At 43.4% G+C, this 18,689-nt stretch overlaps 1 protein-coding gene across 4 annotated transcripts in view; it reads left to right on the top strand.

The window, feature by feature from the left end:
• Window positions 1-18,689, top strand: part of LOC116978600 (arf-GAP with Rho-GAP domain, ANK repeat and PH domain-containing protein 3-like) — a 173,210-nt gene that overhangs the window by 80,560 nt on the left and 73,961 nt on the right. For all 4 annotated transcript variants that reach the window (XM_033029861.1, XM_033029862.1, XM_033029860.1 and 1 more), the window contains 5 exons: window positions 9,751-9,993; window positions 11,977-12,046; window positions 14,888-15,008; window positions 16,223-16,407; window positions 17,733-17,839. In XM_033029861.1, the coding sequence (XP_032885752.1) occupies window positions 9,751-9,993; window positions 11,977-12,046; window positions 14,888-15,008; window positions 16,223-16,407; window positions 17,733-17,839 (726 nt within the window). The remainder of the gene's footprint in view (window positions 1-9,750; window positions 9,994-11,976; window positions 12,047-14,887; window positions 15,009-16,222; window positions 16,408-17,732; window positions 17,840-18,689) is intronic.

Consider the following 18,689-nt stretch of genomic DNA (forward strand, 5'->3'; position numbering starts at 1 on the left):
TGATTTTCCAGCATCTTATACATCTGATGGGTGCTTATTTAAAGAGAGAAGGGTGGTGACTTCCTTGTTTCAAATCACCAGTCCAACGGACATCCTTGCAGATAATTAGTTTGGACTATATTTCACAAAGTACTGTTTCCTGTTGCACATACAGAGGAAATGCATGTTAGTCATAAATCGATTTATGTCACGGGGTCAATTTTTGAATGCCATCGTGATTAGGAATGAAGGCTATTGTGACTCTTTTCAAAAATGTTAGCTGTGAGGATAAATATAAAGGACATTAGAAGCAGTTATTGCCATCAAGGCATTTTAGTTTTGTTTAGGGATACATCATGGAAACAGACCCTTCTGTCCACAGGGTCCATACTGACCAGCGATCACCCCATACACTAGCATTGATCACCCGTTCATATTAGCTCTATGTTAGCCCACTTTCTCATCCACTCCGTACACACTGCGGAGAATTTATAAAGGACAATTAATCTACAAACATACATGACTTAGAGATGTGGGAGGAAACTGGAGCACCCGAAGAAAACCCACATGGTCACAGGGAGACCATGCAAAAGCTTTTCACTGTATCCCAGTACATGTGATAATAAAAAAACTAAACTAAACTAAACTAAGATTCTTCAGTGTTTCGTTTATTTAGTTTGAAGATAGAGCATGGAACAAGGCCCATTCGGCCAACCGAGTACATGCCGACTATTGATCACCTGTCCACACTACTTCCATGTTAGCCCACTTTCTCATCCACTCGCTACACACTGGGGATAATTTACAGAGAATAATTAACCTACAAACCCACATGCCTTTAGGAAGTGGGAGGAACCAGGAGCATCCGGAGGAAACCCACGTGGTCATAAGGAAAACATGCAAAATCCACACACAGACCCAAGGTCAAGATCAAACCCAGTTCTGTGGTGCTGTGAAGCAGTGGCTCTACTATCTGCGCCACTGTGCTGCCCTTGTTACTGATGACTGACATAAATGAAATCAAGTTCAAGTTCACATTTATTGCCACATGCACCAATTAAGGCACAGCGGAATTTGATTTACCATGCAGTCACACAAACAAATGAGCACAATACACAATAGAATATAACATGAACATCCACCACAGTGAAATCAACTTCTTCACTGTGGTGGAAGGCAATAACTTTGTCAGTCCTCCTCCTTTGTTCATCCGTGGTCGGAGAATCAAGAGAAATTACCTAGTGTTCGTGCAATGAAAAGTCCACACAAGTAGCCTTTAATTAACAATAAAATAACAGTGTGTTCATGTGAAAAGGTGTCTGAAGATGTTTTACAGATGTATGGTGACAAAACTCCTTTAGTATATAGGAAGGAACAGCAGATGCTGGTTTACACTGAAAATAGACCCAAAATGCTGGAGTAACTCAGCGGGTCAGGCAGTATCTCTGATGAAAAGGAGTAGGTGATGTTTTGTGTCGGAACCCTCCTTCAGACTGAAAGTAGAGTTGGTGGTGGGGGGGGTGGGGAGAAATAAACTGGATGTGAGAAAAGACCAGAACAAATGAGGGCTGGCAACAGCTGACCTCAGGAAGGGTGGAGTCCACAATGGCCCATTGTTGGCTGGGGAAGGTGAGATAATAAGAGGAATGCAAGGATGCGATCAGTTAATTGCAGGCAGAGTCACAGATTTGAGAGATAGTCAAGTGTAGTCTTGAAGGTTGAAGTTTAAGAAGCACCATGATGGAGGAGAATCAGTGAAGAAGAATGCTGAATATTTGGAAATGCATGACCTTTGAATGGCTAAAGGTTGTAATGTATGGGAGTTGAAGATGAGATTCTGTTCCTTGAGCATCAATGAAACAGTGCAAGAGTTAAAACAGAAGGGTCGGAGTAGAGACATGAGGAACTACAGATGCTGGAATCTTAAGTAAAACACAAAGTGCTGGAGTAACACAGCAGGGCAGGCAGTATCTTTGGAAGGAATGGACAGGTGACATTTTGGGTCGGGACCCTGGAAGTAAAATGGAAAAATTGAACTGACAACCATTGGAATTTCCGAGACACCACTGCACAGAGAAGGGAAGCAATTTGGATTCTGTCTAAACCAGTTCTGACCACAATATTATTCAGACATCATAATGTTATTTTAGTTTCACTGAAAAACCATAGATCACCTTATGACCTTTAGACTTTAGAGACACAGTGTGGAAACAGGCCCTTTGGCCCATCAAGTCCACGTCAATCAGTGATTACCCCATACGCTGGCCCTATCCTTCACACAAGGGACAATTTACAATTTAGAGAGCCAATTAAACTATAAACCTGTCTGTCTTTGGAGTGTGGGAGGAAACCGGAGCACCGGGGGAATACCCATGTGGTCATGGGGAGAATGTACAAACTTTTTACAGACAGCACCCATAGTCAGGGTCGAAACTTAGTCTCTGGTGCTGTAAAGCAGCAACTCCACTTCTGCACCACTGTGCTGTCCTGCTTTAATTTTTTGCTGAAGTATAAAATATTAAATCTAATCCTTAGAAATGGAGATATTCTCTGCACTTAAAATTTCTATCTGACTTGCAAATGACTGAGAATACATTATGAAATGTATTATTGGTCCAAGGTCCTCCCTTTTGTTGACCACAGCCATAATGCTGCTGTATAAACCTTCCCCTACCTCAGACCCATTTAAAAGTCATGTTAGGGACATAACTGATGAAGTTATCTGCACACTGCAGGCTGGATCACTTCAAGCATCTTTGTGCAAATTTGCTTTCAGGAAAAAAAAAAGCCAGTTGTCTGATGGTGGAAGATACCTCTTATTTTAGATTAACATATAAAAATGGATTTAGTTTGAGATATTTTGACATGTGGGATAGTCACAAAATCACTTGAGATGATCCTGGGAGTTTTTTGAATCAGGAGACTGGCATTATCCTCAAAGTTTCTGCAGCTGTTCTTTCCACAGCATCGCCATTGGACAATTGCATTTTGTCAACAGGAATTCCTGGCCGCCAACCCAGATTTTTCACATTGTTTTCCCCGTGGTAATCTGCCTGATGGGACATCACATTAAGCACCCCAGGAATTTCTCCACAGTGCAAGGACTTTGATTGAACACTGGATCTTGCTTTCCAAAAGGACTTTGACTCGTTCCCTCGAAATATTTTTGTGGAAAGATTCTTTGCACCAAGCTTGGCTCTTGTGATCACTCCACCCCCTCAGCACATTAATTCCTCTCTTCTCTGCTGTGACATCATCCGTCACCCTTGCACCGACAGTCATAGCCTCTCATTATAATGGATTCTCAGCTGTTTTTTTTGTATTTCTGGTGCTCCGTGGCTGCATTGGGTTAGGTTTAGTTTAAGCATACAGCATGGAAACAGGCTTTTCAATCCACTGAGTCCACAACATCCATCCATCACCTGTTCACATTTGTTCTATGTTATTCCATTTTCTCATCCACTCCCTGCATGTAAAGGGCAATTTTACATAAGCCAACCCACTCACCTTCATGTGTTTAGGATGTGGGAGGAAACCGGAGCAGCTGGAGGAAACCCACATGAGCACAGTGGATCACCTGAGGTCAGGATCGTACCCGAGTCTCTGGTGCTGTGAGGCAGCAGTTCAACCAGCTGCACCTGTGTACAGCCCAATATTGTCATAAATTGCTGGCATTAAATATCAACTGTATACTGTTGAGTTTACATCAAAATAAAGAATGGGCATTTTAAGGGGCGGCACAGTGGCGCAGCAGCAGAGTTGCTACATTACAGCACCAGAGACCCTGGTTCGATCCTGACTCTGAGTGTTGTCTGCATGACCATGTAGGTTTTTCCCGGGTGCACCGTTTTTTTCCAACACTCCAAAGACGCGCAGGTTTGTAGGTTAATTGGTTTCGATAAAGATTGTAAATTGTCCCAAGTGTGTAAGATAATGCTGGTGTACCAGGATCACTGGACTCGGTGGGCTGAAGGGCCTGATTTTGCAATGTATCTCTAAACTAAATATTAAATAATTTTATATGACTCCTCTTGGATAAGGTCTAGCGATTTAACACAAAAATTCCTGCTTCCCACAGGGAGACCTAGGTCGAATTTGTTCCCACTACGATGCACTGTATCGTAAGTTTTAATTGTGACTCAGTCATTAGCACTCTTACTTTAAGTTAGAAGGTCACCTTCTGCTTCAGACTCATGGATAGAAAGATCTAAACCAATCCCCAGGATATAACGATGACATTTTACATGAGTCCAATCTGTGTCACGGTGGGGTTGAGGAAATCAAATGGCATCACTTTGAACACCATGGGAGCTATACTTTGTGTCCTTTTCTCTGCAATCACTGTCTCTGAAGAATCTAATTAAATACTTATTATTATATTGATCTTTGTGGCCAGAAATGCTCATTGCTCCATGTGTGTGCTATTTAGAACCTTGGGGATAATTCAACTGTTTGTTTTCAAAGTGGTGATTTTCATGAGCAAAGAAAGCTTTATTTTAATATCTCATCTGAAAGTTGGTAACTGTATGTTTATTTATTCACTCTTCAAGATGTGAGTGGCACAGGAATATGCCAGTGTTTATTGTCTATCCCTAATTTTCCTTGAGAAATTAATAGCGATCTGCTGCTATGAACTGTTGATGGCCCTCTGGTGAAGGTGCTGATTGGGCAGGGAGTTCTAGGATTTAAACCTAGAATAGGGCAGCATAGCTGGTAGAGTTGCTGCCTCACAGCGCCAGAGACCCAGGTTCGATCCTGACTGCAGGTGCTGTCTGTGCAAAGTTTGTATATTCTCCCTGTGGCCGTGTGGATTTCCTCCGGTTGCTCTAGTTTCCCTCGATTTTCCAAAGATGTGCGGGTTTGTAGGTTAATTGTCTTCTGCCTAACTTATGCCTAGTGTGCAGGCTGTAAAAGTGGGATAATATAGAACCAGTATACGGGTGATTGATGGTCAGCTTGGACAAGATGAGCCACCATGCTGTAGGGCTAAACTGAACAGTGTTGATGAAAGAACAGCAATAGCTCCAGGTCTGATGGTGTGTGGCATGCGGTTAGTGGTAATCTTCTGCACTTACTACTCCCTATCCCTCTTGGTGGTAGAGTTTGTGGATTTGGAAGATACTGTCAGAGTAGCCCAGGTGATAATTCGGCAGAGCAGTTTGTGGATGGAGCACACTGCAGCCAAGATTGGAGTCAGAAGAAGGGTCTCGACCCTAAACGTCACTCATACTGAGATGCTGCCTGTCCAACATTTTGTGCCTACCATAGTTTCTGTTTTAGTTTTGTTTGAAGATGCAGCATGAATACAGGCCCCCATGGCTCTCCGAGTTCACGCCGACCATTAATCACCCGTTCACACTAGTTCTATGTTACCCCACTTTCTCATCCACTCTCTGCACACAGGGGCAATTTCACAGGGGCCAGTTACATACAAACACACGTCTTTGGGATGTGAGAAGAAACTGGAGCTCCCAGAGGAAATCCACACATTCACAGGTGCAAAATTTACACAGACAGCACTTGAGATCAGGATCGAAACTGAGTCTCTGGCTCTAGTCTACCAGCTCTGCCACTGTGCTCCCTGTTTTATTTTTGAGATCCAGGAGTTCCTTAAATATGAAGGTTGGTTGATTCTTGATGGAGAAGGTTATTACTTTCTTTATTTGTGCTGCAAGTGTTACTTGGCACTAATCATCTCATGTTATCCAGGTCCAGTTGAATGCAGCCAGGGGCTGCTTTGTTTGTTGAGGAGCTGAGTAGAGCGCTGAACATCTGCAGTCATTTCCACTGACCTTCATCCTCTCAATAAACTAAATCCAATTAGTAGGACATTGACCTGCCATGAACAAAGCCATGCTGACTGTCAATAATTCATCAATTTCCCTCCAAATGCGAGTAGATCCAGTCCCAAAGAATCCTCTCCAATAGCTACCACAGATGTATGACTCAGTGGCCTGTAATATCCTGGATGATCTCTATTGCCCTTGGGCGGCACGGTGACGCAGTGGTAGAGTTGCTGCCTTATAGCGCTTGCTGCGCCAGCGACCGGGTTCGATCCTGACTACGGGTGCTGTCTGTACGGAGTTTGTGCGTTCTTCCCATGACCTTGTGGGTTTCCTCCGAGATCTTCGGTTCCCACCCACACTCCAAAGGCGTACAAGTATGTAGATTAATTGGCTTGGTATCAGTGTAAATTGTTCCTAGTGTGTAGGATAATGTTAATGTGCAAGGATCGCTGGTCGGTGCGGACACGGTGGGCTGAAGGGCCTGTTTCCGCTCGGTATCCCTAAACCAAACTTAAACAAATGAACAACATTGGCTAGAGGAGATGGGCTGAGGGGACTGTTTCCATTCTGTATAATTTTATGGCTTCATTAGAAGTATTGGTAAAATATATTCCACTCAATGAGTGATGGGCAACTAAAAAGGTGAGAGGCAGAACCCCCGACCACATTTAAAAAGTTTCTGTATACAATTGAAGAAGCGCAAACTGCAGAGTTGGAAAGCAAAATTAATCTGGTCATATTTTGGCTGAATGGATATGTTATGCCAAACATTTTGTTGATACAATAATCCTGTGATTATGTGACCTAAATATTTTCAGGGAAACAAATTTCTGTAGAGATACAGTGTGGAAAAATGCCCTTTGGCCCACGAAGTCTGCACTGACCAACAATCACCCGTATATGAGTTCTAGTTACCCCAGCTTCAAATCCTACACACTAGCGGCAATTTACAAGGCCAACTAACCTACAAACCTGTAAGTCTTTAGAATGAGGGAGGAAACTGGTGCACCCAGAAAAAATGCACTAATTCACAGGGATAACATGCAAATTCCACATTCAATCACCCATAGTCAGGATCAGACTCTGGTCTCTGGCGCTGTAAGGCAGCAACTTTACTGCTGTATCTTTAGCAAAGGAAATAAAAAATTAGGATAATTCAGTTGGATCTCCAATTCAATCGGAGTGGCATAATGGTTCAGCTGGTAGAGCTGCTACTTCACAACGCCAGAGACCTGGGTTCAATTCTGATTTTGGATGCTGTCTGTGTGGAGTTTGCATTTTCTCCATGTGATCATGCGGGCTTCCTTGGGTCTTCCATTTCCCTCCCACATCCCAATGACCTGCAGGTTTGTAGGTGCATTGGCCTCTGTAAATTGTCCCAAGTGTGTAGGGAGTGGATGTGAAAGTGGGATAACATGGAATTAGTGAGAACAGGTGATCAATGGTGGCCGTGGACTCAGAGGGCCGAAGGGCCTGTTTCCATGCTGTATCTCTGATCTAAACGAAATAAACTAAACTCTGAAGAATCTTAGTTTAATTTAGTATATTATTGTCATGTGTTCCAATGTAATGTGAAAAGTTTTTGTTTGACGCAATCCAATCAAAGAAAAGACTATATATCATGGGCTGCGGAACCGGGGGGGGGGGGAGCTGGGGGGTATGCAACTCCCCCACTTTTTTGGCGAGACATGCTTCAGAACCCGAAATTATCTGGCCTGCAGGCGTATTTTTCTCTTCTTCTGAGGACCTCCGACATCCAGAATCTCAGAACAGGCGCACAGTGAGCGGGGCAAAACCACAGATCATAGAGCGGAGCAAAAATCTTTGGGCAAAACCATGACCAGCCGTAGTGGAAACCGACTGCCCCCCCAAAACCCTCCCTCCCCTCCGCTCAACAGCCAATCACAGCACGGTTCACAGTCGAGATATGGGGCAGTGAACGAAGGGCTGTGATTAGCTGCTGAGCGGAAGGGAGGGAGGGTGGGCCCGTGGGCCCTGAGAGAGAGAGAGGGAAGGGAGGGTGGGCCCGTGGGCCCTGAGAGAGAGAGAGAGAGAGAGAGAGAGAGTGTCAGTCGGCCCCGATAGGGAGAGAGTCGGCCCCAAGAGGGAGAAACATAGAAAAATAGAAACATAGAAAATAGGTGCAGGAGTAGGCCATTCGGCCCTTCGAGCATGCACCGCCATTCAATTTGATCATGGCTGATCATCCAACTCAGTATCCTGTACCTGCCTTCTCTCCATACCCCCTGATCCCTTTAGCCACAAGGGCTACATCTAACTCCTTCTTAAATATAGCCAATGAACTGGCCTCAACTACCTTCTGTGGCAGAGATTCCACAGATTCACCACTGTCTGTGTAAAAAATGATTTTCTCATCTCGGTCCTAAAGGATTTACCCCTTATCCTTAAACTGTGACCCCTTGTTCTGGACTTCCCCAACATCGGGAATAATCTTCCTGCATCTAGCCTGTCCAACCCCTTAAGAATTATGTACATTTCTATAAGATCCCCCCTCAATCTTCTAAATTCTAGCGAATACAAGCCGAGTCTATCCAGTCTTTCTTCATATGAAAGTCCTGCCATCCCAGGAATCAGTCTGGTGAACCTTCTCTGTACTCCCTCTATGGCAAGAATGTCTTTCCTCAGATAGGAGACCAAAACTGTACGCAATACTCCAGGTGTGGTCTCACCAAGACCCTGTACAACTGCAGTGGAACCTCCCTGCTCTTATACTCAAATCCTTTTGCTATGAATGCTAACATACCATTCGCTTTCTTCACTGCCTGCTGCACCTGCATGCCTACTTTCAATGACTGGTGTACCATGACACCCAGGTCTCGTTGCATCTCCCCTTTTCCTAATCGGCCACCATTCAGATAATAGTCTGCTTTCCTGTTTTTGCCACCAAAGTGGATAACCTCACATTTATCCACATTATACTGCATCTGCCATGCATTTGCCCACTCACCCAACCTATCCAAGTCACCTTGCAGCCTCCTAGCATCCTCCTCACAGCTAACACTGCCCCCCAGCTTCGTGTCATCTGCAAACTTGGAGATGTTGCATTCAATTCCCTCATCCAGATCATTAATATATATTGTAAGTAGCTGGGGTCCCAGCACTGAGCCTTGCGGTACCCCACGAGTCACTGACTGCCACTCTGAAAAGGACCCGTTTACTCCTACTCTTTGCTTCCTGTCTGCCAGCATTTCTCTATCCACATCAATACTGAACCCCCAACAGAGAGAGAGAGAATCAGCTCTGAGAGGAAGGGAGAGAGGGAGAGAGATGGGTGTGGGTGTGGGGGGGGGGGGGGGGGGATGGGGGATATATCCCCGCACTTTTTGAGGTGGGGGAGGGCTTGTATTATCTCCCAGTTTTTGGAGGTCGAGCAACAACAAAAAATAATAATTGTGCCACCCTCCCCCCGCTCGGTCGCTCCGCTCCCTCACCGGGTACCCCCGAGGCCGGTGATCAGTGATTGCTCAACCCCCCTACTTTAAAAAACGTTCCACAGCCCCTATATATGATACAACAAACCTGTCCACAGTGCACAGATAAAGGATAAAGGGTATAACATTTAATGCAAAGATAAAACATGGAAGTTTGATTAACGATAGTTCGAATGAGGTAGATGGGATTTCAGGTCTGCACTGAACTGAGGAGTTGACGATTGAGTTGCCTGATAACAGCTGGGAAGAAACTGCCTCTGAATCTGGAGTTGTTCGTTTTCCAACTCCTGTACCTCTTGCCCGATTGGAGAGGGAGAAGAGGGATGAGACTGGTCCTTGAATACGCTTCTTTACATGGCTTTTGCTTCAATCACTGTGGTTTAGAGACTAGATCGTTCAGATCAGAATGAATTAGTCACCTTGTAACTGAATGGTTTTCTTTTGCTTTACATCGGAGTGTTTGCGATGGATGAAGGTGAATTCACTGTGATTGTCCTTCCCAATTTTGTGTCACTTCTACTTATTATTTTCAGACAGCATCTGGTATCTTACTCTGAGGAAGACGCAAGCTCGCAGCCAATGCAAATGCCAGCCAACGACTCCGCAGCCTACGCCACCATAGGAGACATTCCCACACTGGGCACCGACTATCCAGTCAACTTCAATGATGAAATGGAGGATGACCTAAAAATATCACCATACGCAAGCTTCCACCTAGCTCCAGAACAAGGAAAAAAGACTAAATGTGATTGGTTGGAGAAGCTTTCACCACAAGGGTACAAATAGTTATTTTAGCTAATCCAATTCCGTTTGCAGCAAAGATAAAATAGATTCAGCACGGTGACGCGGCGGTAGAATTGCTACCTCACAGCGCCAGACACCTGCGTTCAAACCTGATTATGGGCGCTGTCTGCATGGAGTTGGTACGTTCTCCCCATGACCTGCGTGGGTTTTCCCCAGGTGCTCCAGTAACCTACCACACTCCAAAGATGTACAGGTTTGTAGGTTCATTGGCTTGCTAAAGATTGTAAATTGTCCATAGTGTAGGACAAGGATCTCTGGTCGGCGCGACTCGGTGGGGCAAAGGCCATGTTTCCACGCCGTATCTCTTAACAAAAGTAAACTAATATTCCTCAGAGCAGAATTTTGCTACAACTTGCCATATCCCAATGAATAAAGAAAACACATCCCCATTAACTGAACAGTGAAACACAGTCAAGATGAATTCCACTTTAAACCCCTGTCCCACGGTACGAGTTCATTCCAAGAGTTCTCCCGCGTTTGCCCTGATTTGAACTCGGAGATTTACGGTAATGGTCACTCGGGGCTCTCGTGGACATTTTTCATCATGTTGAAAAATCTCACGAGCCTTCCCAAGCTTACCTGCCGTTAGCGAGTCTTCCCGAGTACCTGCCGTTAACGCTAAGAGACGTCCCCGAGCTCCGACGAACCCGCCATGTTCATTCTCCGTGCTTACCACGAGTTTGATTTTTTAAAAACTCGGGAGTGCTCTTGGAATGAACTCGCACCGTGGGACAGGGCTATAATTTCTATCTTGTGCGAGGTTACTAATTGAAGGATAGCATCGTTACACATTCTGAAATATAAGTCTTGTGACTGGGGTGTGGTAACCACATGTTTAGTGCTTAAATGTTAACACCAGTCAAACACACTGGCATCGGTTGGCAATAGTACACTTCCTAGATGTTAATATTTAGATTGAAAGAAAGAATAAATGCATTAATTTATATGATATCTTTCACAGCAATATCATAGTAAATTTAAGGTCAATGAAAGCCTTTCAACTGTGGTCACTCTTGGAAAGCAGGAAACACAGCTTAATTTGCATTCAGTATAACATAAATAGCAAAGCACAAAATCGTTGTTAGAAATGCAGATCATATGATTTTGGCTATTAATATTGAGAATAGCTGTGCGTATCAAGACATACATGAGGCCATAAGATTTAGGAGTAGGATTAGCTCATGTGGCCAATCAAGTCTGCTTCACCATTCGATCATGGCTGGTCTATTTTTCCCTCTCAACCCCACTCTTTTGCCTTCTCCTGTAAATTTTGATGCACTTAGTAATCAAGAACATATCAAACTTCGCATTAAAAATACCCAATGACTTGGCCTCCATGGCAGTCTGTGATAATGAATTCCACAAATTCACCGCTCTCTGGCTAGAGAAAATTTTCCTCATCCCCTGTTCTAAAGATACGTCTTTTTATTCCGGTGATTGTGCTCTGTGGTCCTAGACTCTCCCAGTGAGAGTCGGAGTGTGTCTGGGACCATCTTCTCCCATCCTCTCCACATCCACTCTCTAGGCCTTTCAATATTCAGTGATTTTCAATGAGATCTCCACTTGATCGTTTTTAACCCCAGCAAGTACAGGCCCAGAGCCATCAAACACTCCTCATACTAACCCAGTCATATTCAGGATCATTCTTGTAACTCATCAATTGCATGCACCTGCACATATAAACTACGCAGACAGCACCTAAGGTTAGGTTGAACACTCAGAGGTGCACATGAGGATGGCTGTGTTGAACCAGACCTAGATCAACTTGAATGAATTTAATCATGATGAAAATTTAATAAAAAGGCAAAATAAATTGTGTGACACAACATAGTTTTGCTTCCAGCCTGTAATTTCAATTCAGGTGCAAGTAATGCAGCAATAGGTTTATAATAACTTAGTGCAATAGAATTTGAAACATTCCTAACAGAACCTTTTATTTTCTTTCAATGAGCTAGAAGCTGTGTATTTCAGAGACGCTACGTGAAATTTGATGGGAAGACCCTGATGTATTTTAGCAACGAGAAGGTAAGATAAGATCCAACTCCAGCTGAATGAATGAATGAATGAATGAATAAGTTTATGAACGACTGATTCTATGGCCCTCGGAGTGATGCAAAGGAACACAACATGAAGAATTCAGAATTACCGTGTTCATGAGAAATAGGAGCAGAATTAGGAAATTCGGTCCATCAAGTCTACTCTGCCGTTCAATCATGGCTGATCTATCTTTCCCTCTCAACCCCATTCTCCTGCCTTCTCCCCGTAACCTTTGACACCCTCACTAATCAAGAATCTTTCAACCTGCGTTTTAAAAATACCCAATGAATTTGCCTCCACAGCCATCCATGACAAATAATTCCACAGATTCACCACCTCTGGCTAAATAAATTCCTACTCAACTCTTTTCTAAAGTTATGTCCTTTTATTCTGGGAGCTAGTTAGTGTTGTGGAACACAACAGTATCCCACTATAACCAGTGAACACTCATTGCTTTCAATATGGACATCAAACCATGCGTGGCAGTTAAAACCAAACTCAACTTGGAATGAAAATGTTTGTCCTATGTGCTCAGGTCTCAGAGTGGCACAGTGGCACAGTGGCAAAGCAGTAATGCTGCTGCCCTTGACTGCCAGAGACCTGGGTTTGATCCTGATTACGGTTGTTATCTGCATAGAGTTGTACAATATCCATGTGACTGCATGGGTTTTCACTGCTGCTCTGGTTTCCTCCCACACTCCAAAGATGTACAGATTTGTAGTTAATTGGCTTCCGTAAAATTGTAAATTGTCCCAAGTGTGTAGGATAGTGCTAGTCTATGGGGGTAATCGCTGGTTGATGCGGAATCGGTGGGCCAAATGTTTCCATACAGCATCCCGAAACTAAATCCCTCTCCAATTCTTCTACCAAAGGTCTTAAATCTATGCTCTGTAGTTATTGACCGTATTGCTGTATTTATTGACCTTATTGCTAAGGTAAATTAACCTGGTTTGTTCATGGGTTTGCAAGAGAAATGTTCTGATACATTTTCTTTCACGTTGTTCCTATCCCTTGCTGTCTGACTCAGAAAGCAGCCATGTACTCCTGCCTGCATTGGTAAAGTGGGAGTGTTAAACATATGTTGAGCATGGGGAAGTAGAGGTCACTTTAGTCGAGGTAATTTAAAGGCAAGGTTTCTATTTCATTCAGCAATGCACTTTGCCACCTCCCTCCCTCGGCATGAACGTGTGCAGTGCTGTTTCCAGGTAATTCTGCAAAATGGTGACAGTATAGGGATAGGTCCTTCGACCCACAATATGTGTGTCAAACATGATACCAAGTGACCCGGGGTCGAACCTAACCGTGGATGCTCTGTTTGGTGTTTGCACGTTCACCCGCATGGGTTTTCTCTGGGTGCTCCTGTTCCTTCCCATATCCGAAACCAAAGACGTGCTGGTTTGTAGATTAATTGGCATCTGTAAATTGCCCCTAGTTGTGTACGATGGAAAAGTGGGATAACGGAGCAAGTGTGAACTGGTCAGAGTGCACCAGGTGACCTGAAGGGCCTATTTCACAAGTTCACGTTATAGGAGTAGAATTAGGCCATTCAGCCCATCGAGTCTACTCCATCATTCAATCGTGGCTGATCTCTCCCTCCTAATCCCATTTTCCTGCCTTCTGCCCATAACCCCTGACACCCTTCTAATCAAGAATGTGTCTATCTCTGCCTTAAAAATATCCATTGACTTGGCCTCCACAGCCTCCTGTGGCAATGAGTTCCACAGATTAACTACCCTCGGACTAAGAAGTCCCTCCTCACCTCCTTTTTAAAAGAGCGCCCTTTAATTCTGAGGCTACGACCTCTGGTCCAAGACTCTCCCACCAATGGAAACAACCCACTCATTCCTGGAATCTTTCTTGGAAACCTCCTCTGGACCCTCTCCAGACCCAGCACATCCTCAGATATGGGCCCCAAATCTGCTCACAGTACTGCAAATGTGGCCTAACCAACACCTTATAGAGCCTCAGCAATACATCTCTGTTTTTGTATTCCAGTCCTCTTGATATAATGCTAGCATTGAATTTGCCTTCCTTGCTACCGATTTGACTTGCAAATTAATTTTTTGGGAGTCCTGCACCAGCACTCCGAAGTCTGCACCTCCGATTTCTGGATTCTCCCTCCATTTAGAAATTAATCTAAGCCTATATTCTTATTACCAAAATGCATGACTCCGCACTTTGCTATACTGAATTTCATCTACCACTTCTCTGCTCACTCTCTTAACCTGTCCAAGTCCTTCTGCAGAGTCCCTGATTCCTCTACGCTGAAACTCCACTATCTTAGCATCATCTGCAAATCATTAATATACAACGTGAAGAGAAGCGCCCAGGCACCAACCCCACACAATATCTCTAAACAGTAAACAAGATAAACTAATCTCATATGCACACGATCGATATGACTCCATTCCCCACTTTCCACGTGTCTATCAAAAATTCTCTTAAAATCCACTATTGCATCTGCCTCCACCACCAACCTTGGAAGCGTGCCATGCACCCACACACATCTGTGTAAAAAAAAACTTGCCCCGCACATCTCTTTCAAACTTTTCCCCTCTCACCTTAAAATTATGCCCTTGAATCTTTAATATTTACACCCTGGGAAAAATGATTCTGACTCTCTACAGTATCTAAGCCTCTCATTATTTTCCTCAGCGTTTTCAAGGCCTCGTTTCACTTGGTTGGAAACAGAGTCATGTAGCAGCTCTATATGGTACAATTTAAATCCATTAAGAGGTTCTTTGTAGTTAAAATTAGGACATTGTTTAAATTGCAGTAACTTAATATATTTAATCACTGGTTTCCTGCTATTCTACTTCGTTCTTGTAGGACCCTTATCCTAAAGGAGTAATCCCCCTGACCGTTATACAGATGGCAAGAACAGCTAAAGAAAATAAATTTGAAGTAGTTACAAGCCAAAGAACGTTTGTTTTTCGGGCAGAGAGTGAAGGTGAGTGGTGTAAAGCGTTCTACACGGGTATGTGGTGTCAGTAAGTCCCCACAGGGAAGAAGAAAGACAATTTCAATTTTCTACAGCTCTGTTGGATTTGCAAAAATGTGATCAACTTGGAACAATCCTTCCTCGGCTGGAATTCACAGATATATTTCCCTTACGAAGTAGGAGGAGGCCAATTGACCCATTGAGTCAATGGTGATTCTTACAGAGTAATTCTATCATTCCATCAGGATTAAACCAGGGTTGCTGGAGTTGTAAGGCAGTTGCACTGTATGCTCTTCCATGATACCACAATTTGAGTCATGGAGTACATGGCACAAAAACAGGTCCTTCTGCCCAACTTGTCCATGCCAACCCTGTTTCCCCTGTAACCGCGTGGGTTCTCTCCGGGGGCTCTGTTTTCCTTCCACATTCCAAAGATGTGCAGGTTTGTAAGCTGATTGCTTCTGTAAAAAAAAATGCCCATCGTGTGAAGGATGCGAAAATGGGTAACATGGAACTAGTGTACAAGTGATCAATGGTTGGCATGAACTCGGTGGGCCAAAGGGCCTGTTTCCATGCTGTATCTCTAAACTAAACTGGATTAAACAACCAAGATGTCTGTCTGAAATAGTCCCATTGGCCTGCATTTAACCCATATCCTAAAGCTTTTCTATTCATATATCTGTTCAAATGCCCTTTAGATGTTGTAATTGCAGTTAGACAGGTACATGGATAGGACAGGGTTGGAGGAATATGGACCTGATGGTATGGAGGTCATAGAATCAGACTGTGTGGAAGCAGGCCCTTCGGCCCAACTTGCCCACATCGATCTAGATACCCCATCCACACAAGTCCAACCAGTCGCCATTGAGCTAATGTCCAAAACCTCTCCATCCATGTACAAGTCCAAACATCTTTTAAATGTTGTTATAGTACCTGCCTCAACTACCACCTCTTGCAGGTCTTTCCAAATACCCACACTCTGTACGAAAAAGTTATCCATCAGGTTCTTATTAAATGTTTCCCTTTCAACTTAAGATGGGCAGAAACGGCAGCATGGACTGGCTAGAATGAATGGCCTGTGTTGTTTCATATTTTCTACGTAATCCTGTTTCTGTGCAGAAATATATATCCCAGTGATTTCCTTCAATTTGTGTCATATCACACTGCCATATATTCCCATGCACGTTGAAATCTACTTGTGTATCATGCTTTCTGTATTGCAGTGCAGAGAAATGAGTGGTGTACGCACTTGCAGAACGCAGTCAAGGACCATCACTTCTCCTCCAGTCGTCGTCATGGATCTCTAGCCCACTGCCAGAAGTATGGACACTTGGAGTTGAAGGGACATAAATCTAAGGTCTATGCTGCCCTCTACATTGACGTGCTCTGGCTACACAAGAATGAACAGGTGAGAAAGGAGTTGCTGGCCAGAGAATGTGCTCCACTGTTCTTTGCATAAGGTGATAACTGATTCTTGGGAATTAGTTTAGTTTAGAGATACAGCTGAGAAACAGGCCCTTCAGCCCTTCAAGACCGCACCAACCAACAGTCACCTGTACCTGTCCAAGTGTCTTTTAAATGCTGTTTTTGTACTTGCCTTCACTACCTCCTCTGGCAGCTCCTTCCATATACACACCAACCTCTGAGTGAAAAAGGTGCCCCTCAGATTCCTATTAAATCTTGTCCTCTTACCATAAACCTATGCCCTCTAGTTCTTGATTCCCCTTCCCAATGCAATCTTGATCTCTTATGTCATGCAACCAGGACTGCACACAGTACTCCATTTGAGGCGTAACCAATATTTTCCAATGATGTATCATTCCTTCCTGATCAAATCGTCTAAGACTTGGCTAATGAAGGCAAATATTGCATAGGCCTTTTTAACAACCTCATCTATCGGTCATGACACCTTTGGGGATAATGGACATAAGCCATGGTTTCTCTGTTACTTGATACTCCCTAGGGCCCAATCATTCATTGTGTTCACCTTAGCCTTACGAGTCCTCACACAATACATTATTTTACACTTATCCGAGTTAAATTCAATCTACCAATGCTTTGTCCATATTATCGACATCAATATTAACATAGAACATAGAACAGTACAGCATGGGCATGTGCCCAGCCCATAATGCTTGTGCCGATCATGATGCCAAATTTAACTGATCCCAATTGCCTGTACATGCTCCAAATCCCTCTATTCCCCACTTTCATGTACCTATCTAAAAGCATCTTAAATGCCACTATCATATCCGCTTACATCACCATACCTTGCATTGCATTCTAAGCCCCCACTACTCTCTATGTAAAATACTTGCCCTGCACATCTCCATTAAACATTTCCCCCTCTGACCTTATAGTTACGCCCTCTAGTGTTAGACATTTCCACCCTAGTAAAACGGTTCTGGTTGTCTACCCTATCTATGCCTATCTAATACTGATGCAGCCTAGGACTAGCATCCTCACTCTTGCAGTATGATTCTTAACAGCTTCGTTGGGCACAAATGGGAAAGGTAAAGGGAAATGAAATATAAGCATAAGCATTTTAGATAGGAAATGCTGTCCAAATATAAAGGCATTGCTTTGTGAAACAGTATCACCATTGTCTAATATCTCCTGCTTTTACAGTTATACACACTTACTAGATATAAGAACCAGCATATTTGACTCCTGTAATGCAGTTTAGTGGGAAATTGCAATATTGAGATAATATTAACACGTCTTTTATGTTAGACTTTCAAGTCTGGTATTGGAATCATAACAATTTCGGTGCAGGGAGCCACAATTCGCGATGGCAGCCGCAAAAGTTTTGAGTTAATCACTCCTTTTAAAAGCTTCAGGTGAGTTAAGTTGCTTATTTCTGTAACTTGTCAGGCAGGAGGAGGTGACAGAGGGAGGAGGAACCGGGCTATGGTGCATGTTGGGGCAGGTACACTGTGGTGGCAGGTGCAAAAGACAGAAGGGGAATGGTCGTAGGTGCGGAGAAGGAAGGATGTGATCAAACATGGCTTGAAGGGCTGAGTGGCCTTCCCCACTTCTAATTCTATGTCCGAATGTTTCTCTTTGGCGTTTGGACCATGCGCAGTCAAAAATCAACAGCATTACCATCTCTTGTGATCTCTGATTTGAGATCCAATATAAAGCTCGATGCAGACATGATAGAGACCTTTGTGAATTTCCACGGAAAATTACTGATCCCTAACATTTAGTTAGAGGTCTTGTCACAAATAGACCACAAACTCTTTGAATTCTGGATTTGTAAAATAATAATTTAACTGATATGTCTGTTTCCTGCAAGCTAAATATTTAATGCTTCTTGCTAATTGTCTTTTGGAAAGTGGTAGTGAGCTAACTTTAGGTTTTCCAATCAACTCTTTAAATGGCTTTGAAAATATGATCTTAAAATGCACCGTTGTCATTGAATGTTATATCTTTGCACTTTGAACTTCAATATTATATCTTTGCACTTAATGTTGCACCCTTTATCCTTTATCTGTGCATCGTGGACTGCTTGATTGTATTCATATATAGACTTCTTTGACTGGATAGCATGCAAAAAAAAACTTGACACTGTACCTTGGTGCACGAGATGAAAATAAACCAAACTAAGAAAACTTGGGTGCGGGTGGCAAAGGGGGATGGGGGTAAATGCATAGTTAGATGAATGGTGTGCAGTAGAGGAAGGAATTA

Source organism: Amblyraja radiata, chromosome 11, assembly GCF_010909765.2.
Source record: "Amblyraja radiata isolate CabotCenter1 chromosome 11, sAmbRad1.1.pri, whole genome shotgun sequence".
NCBI lineage: Eukaryota > Metazoa > Chordata > Chondrichthyes > Rajiformes > Rajidae > Amblyraja > Amblyraja radiata.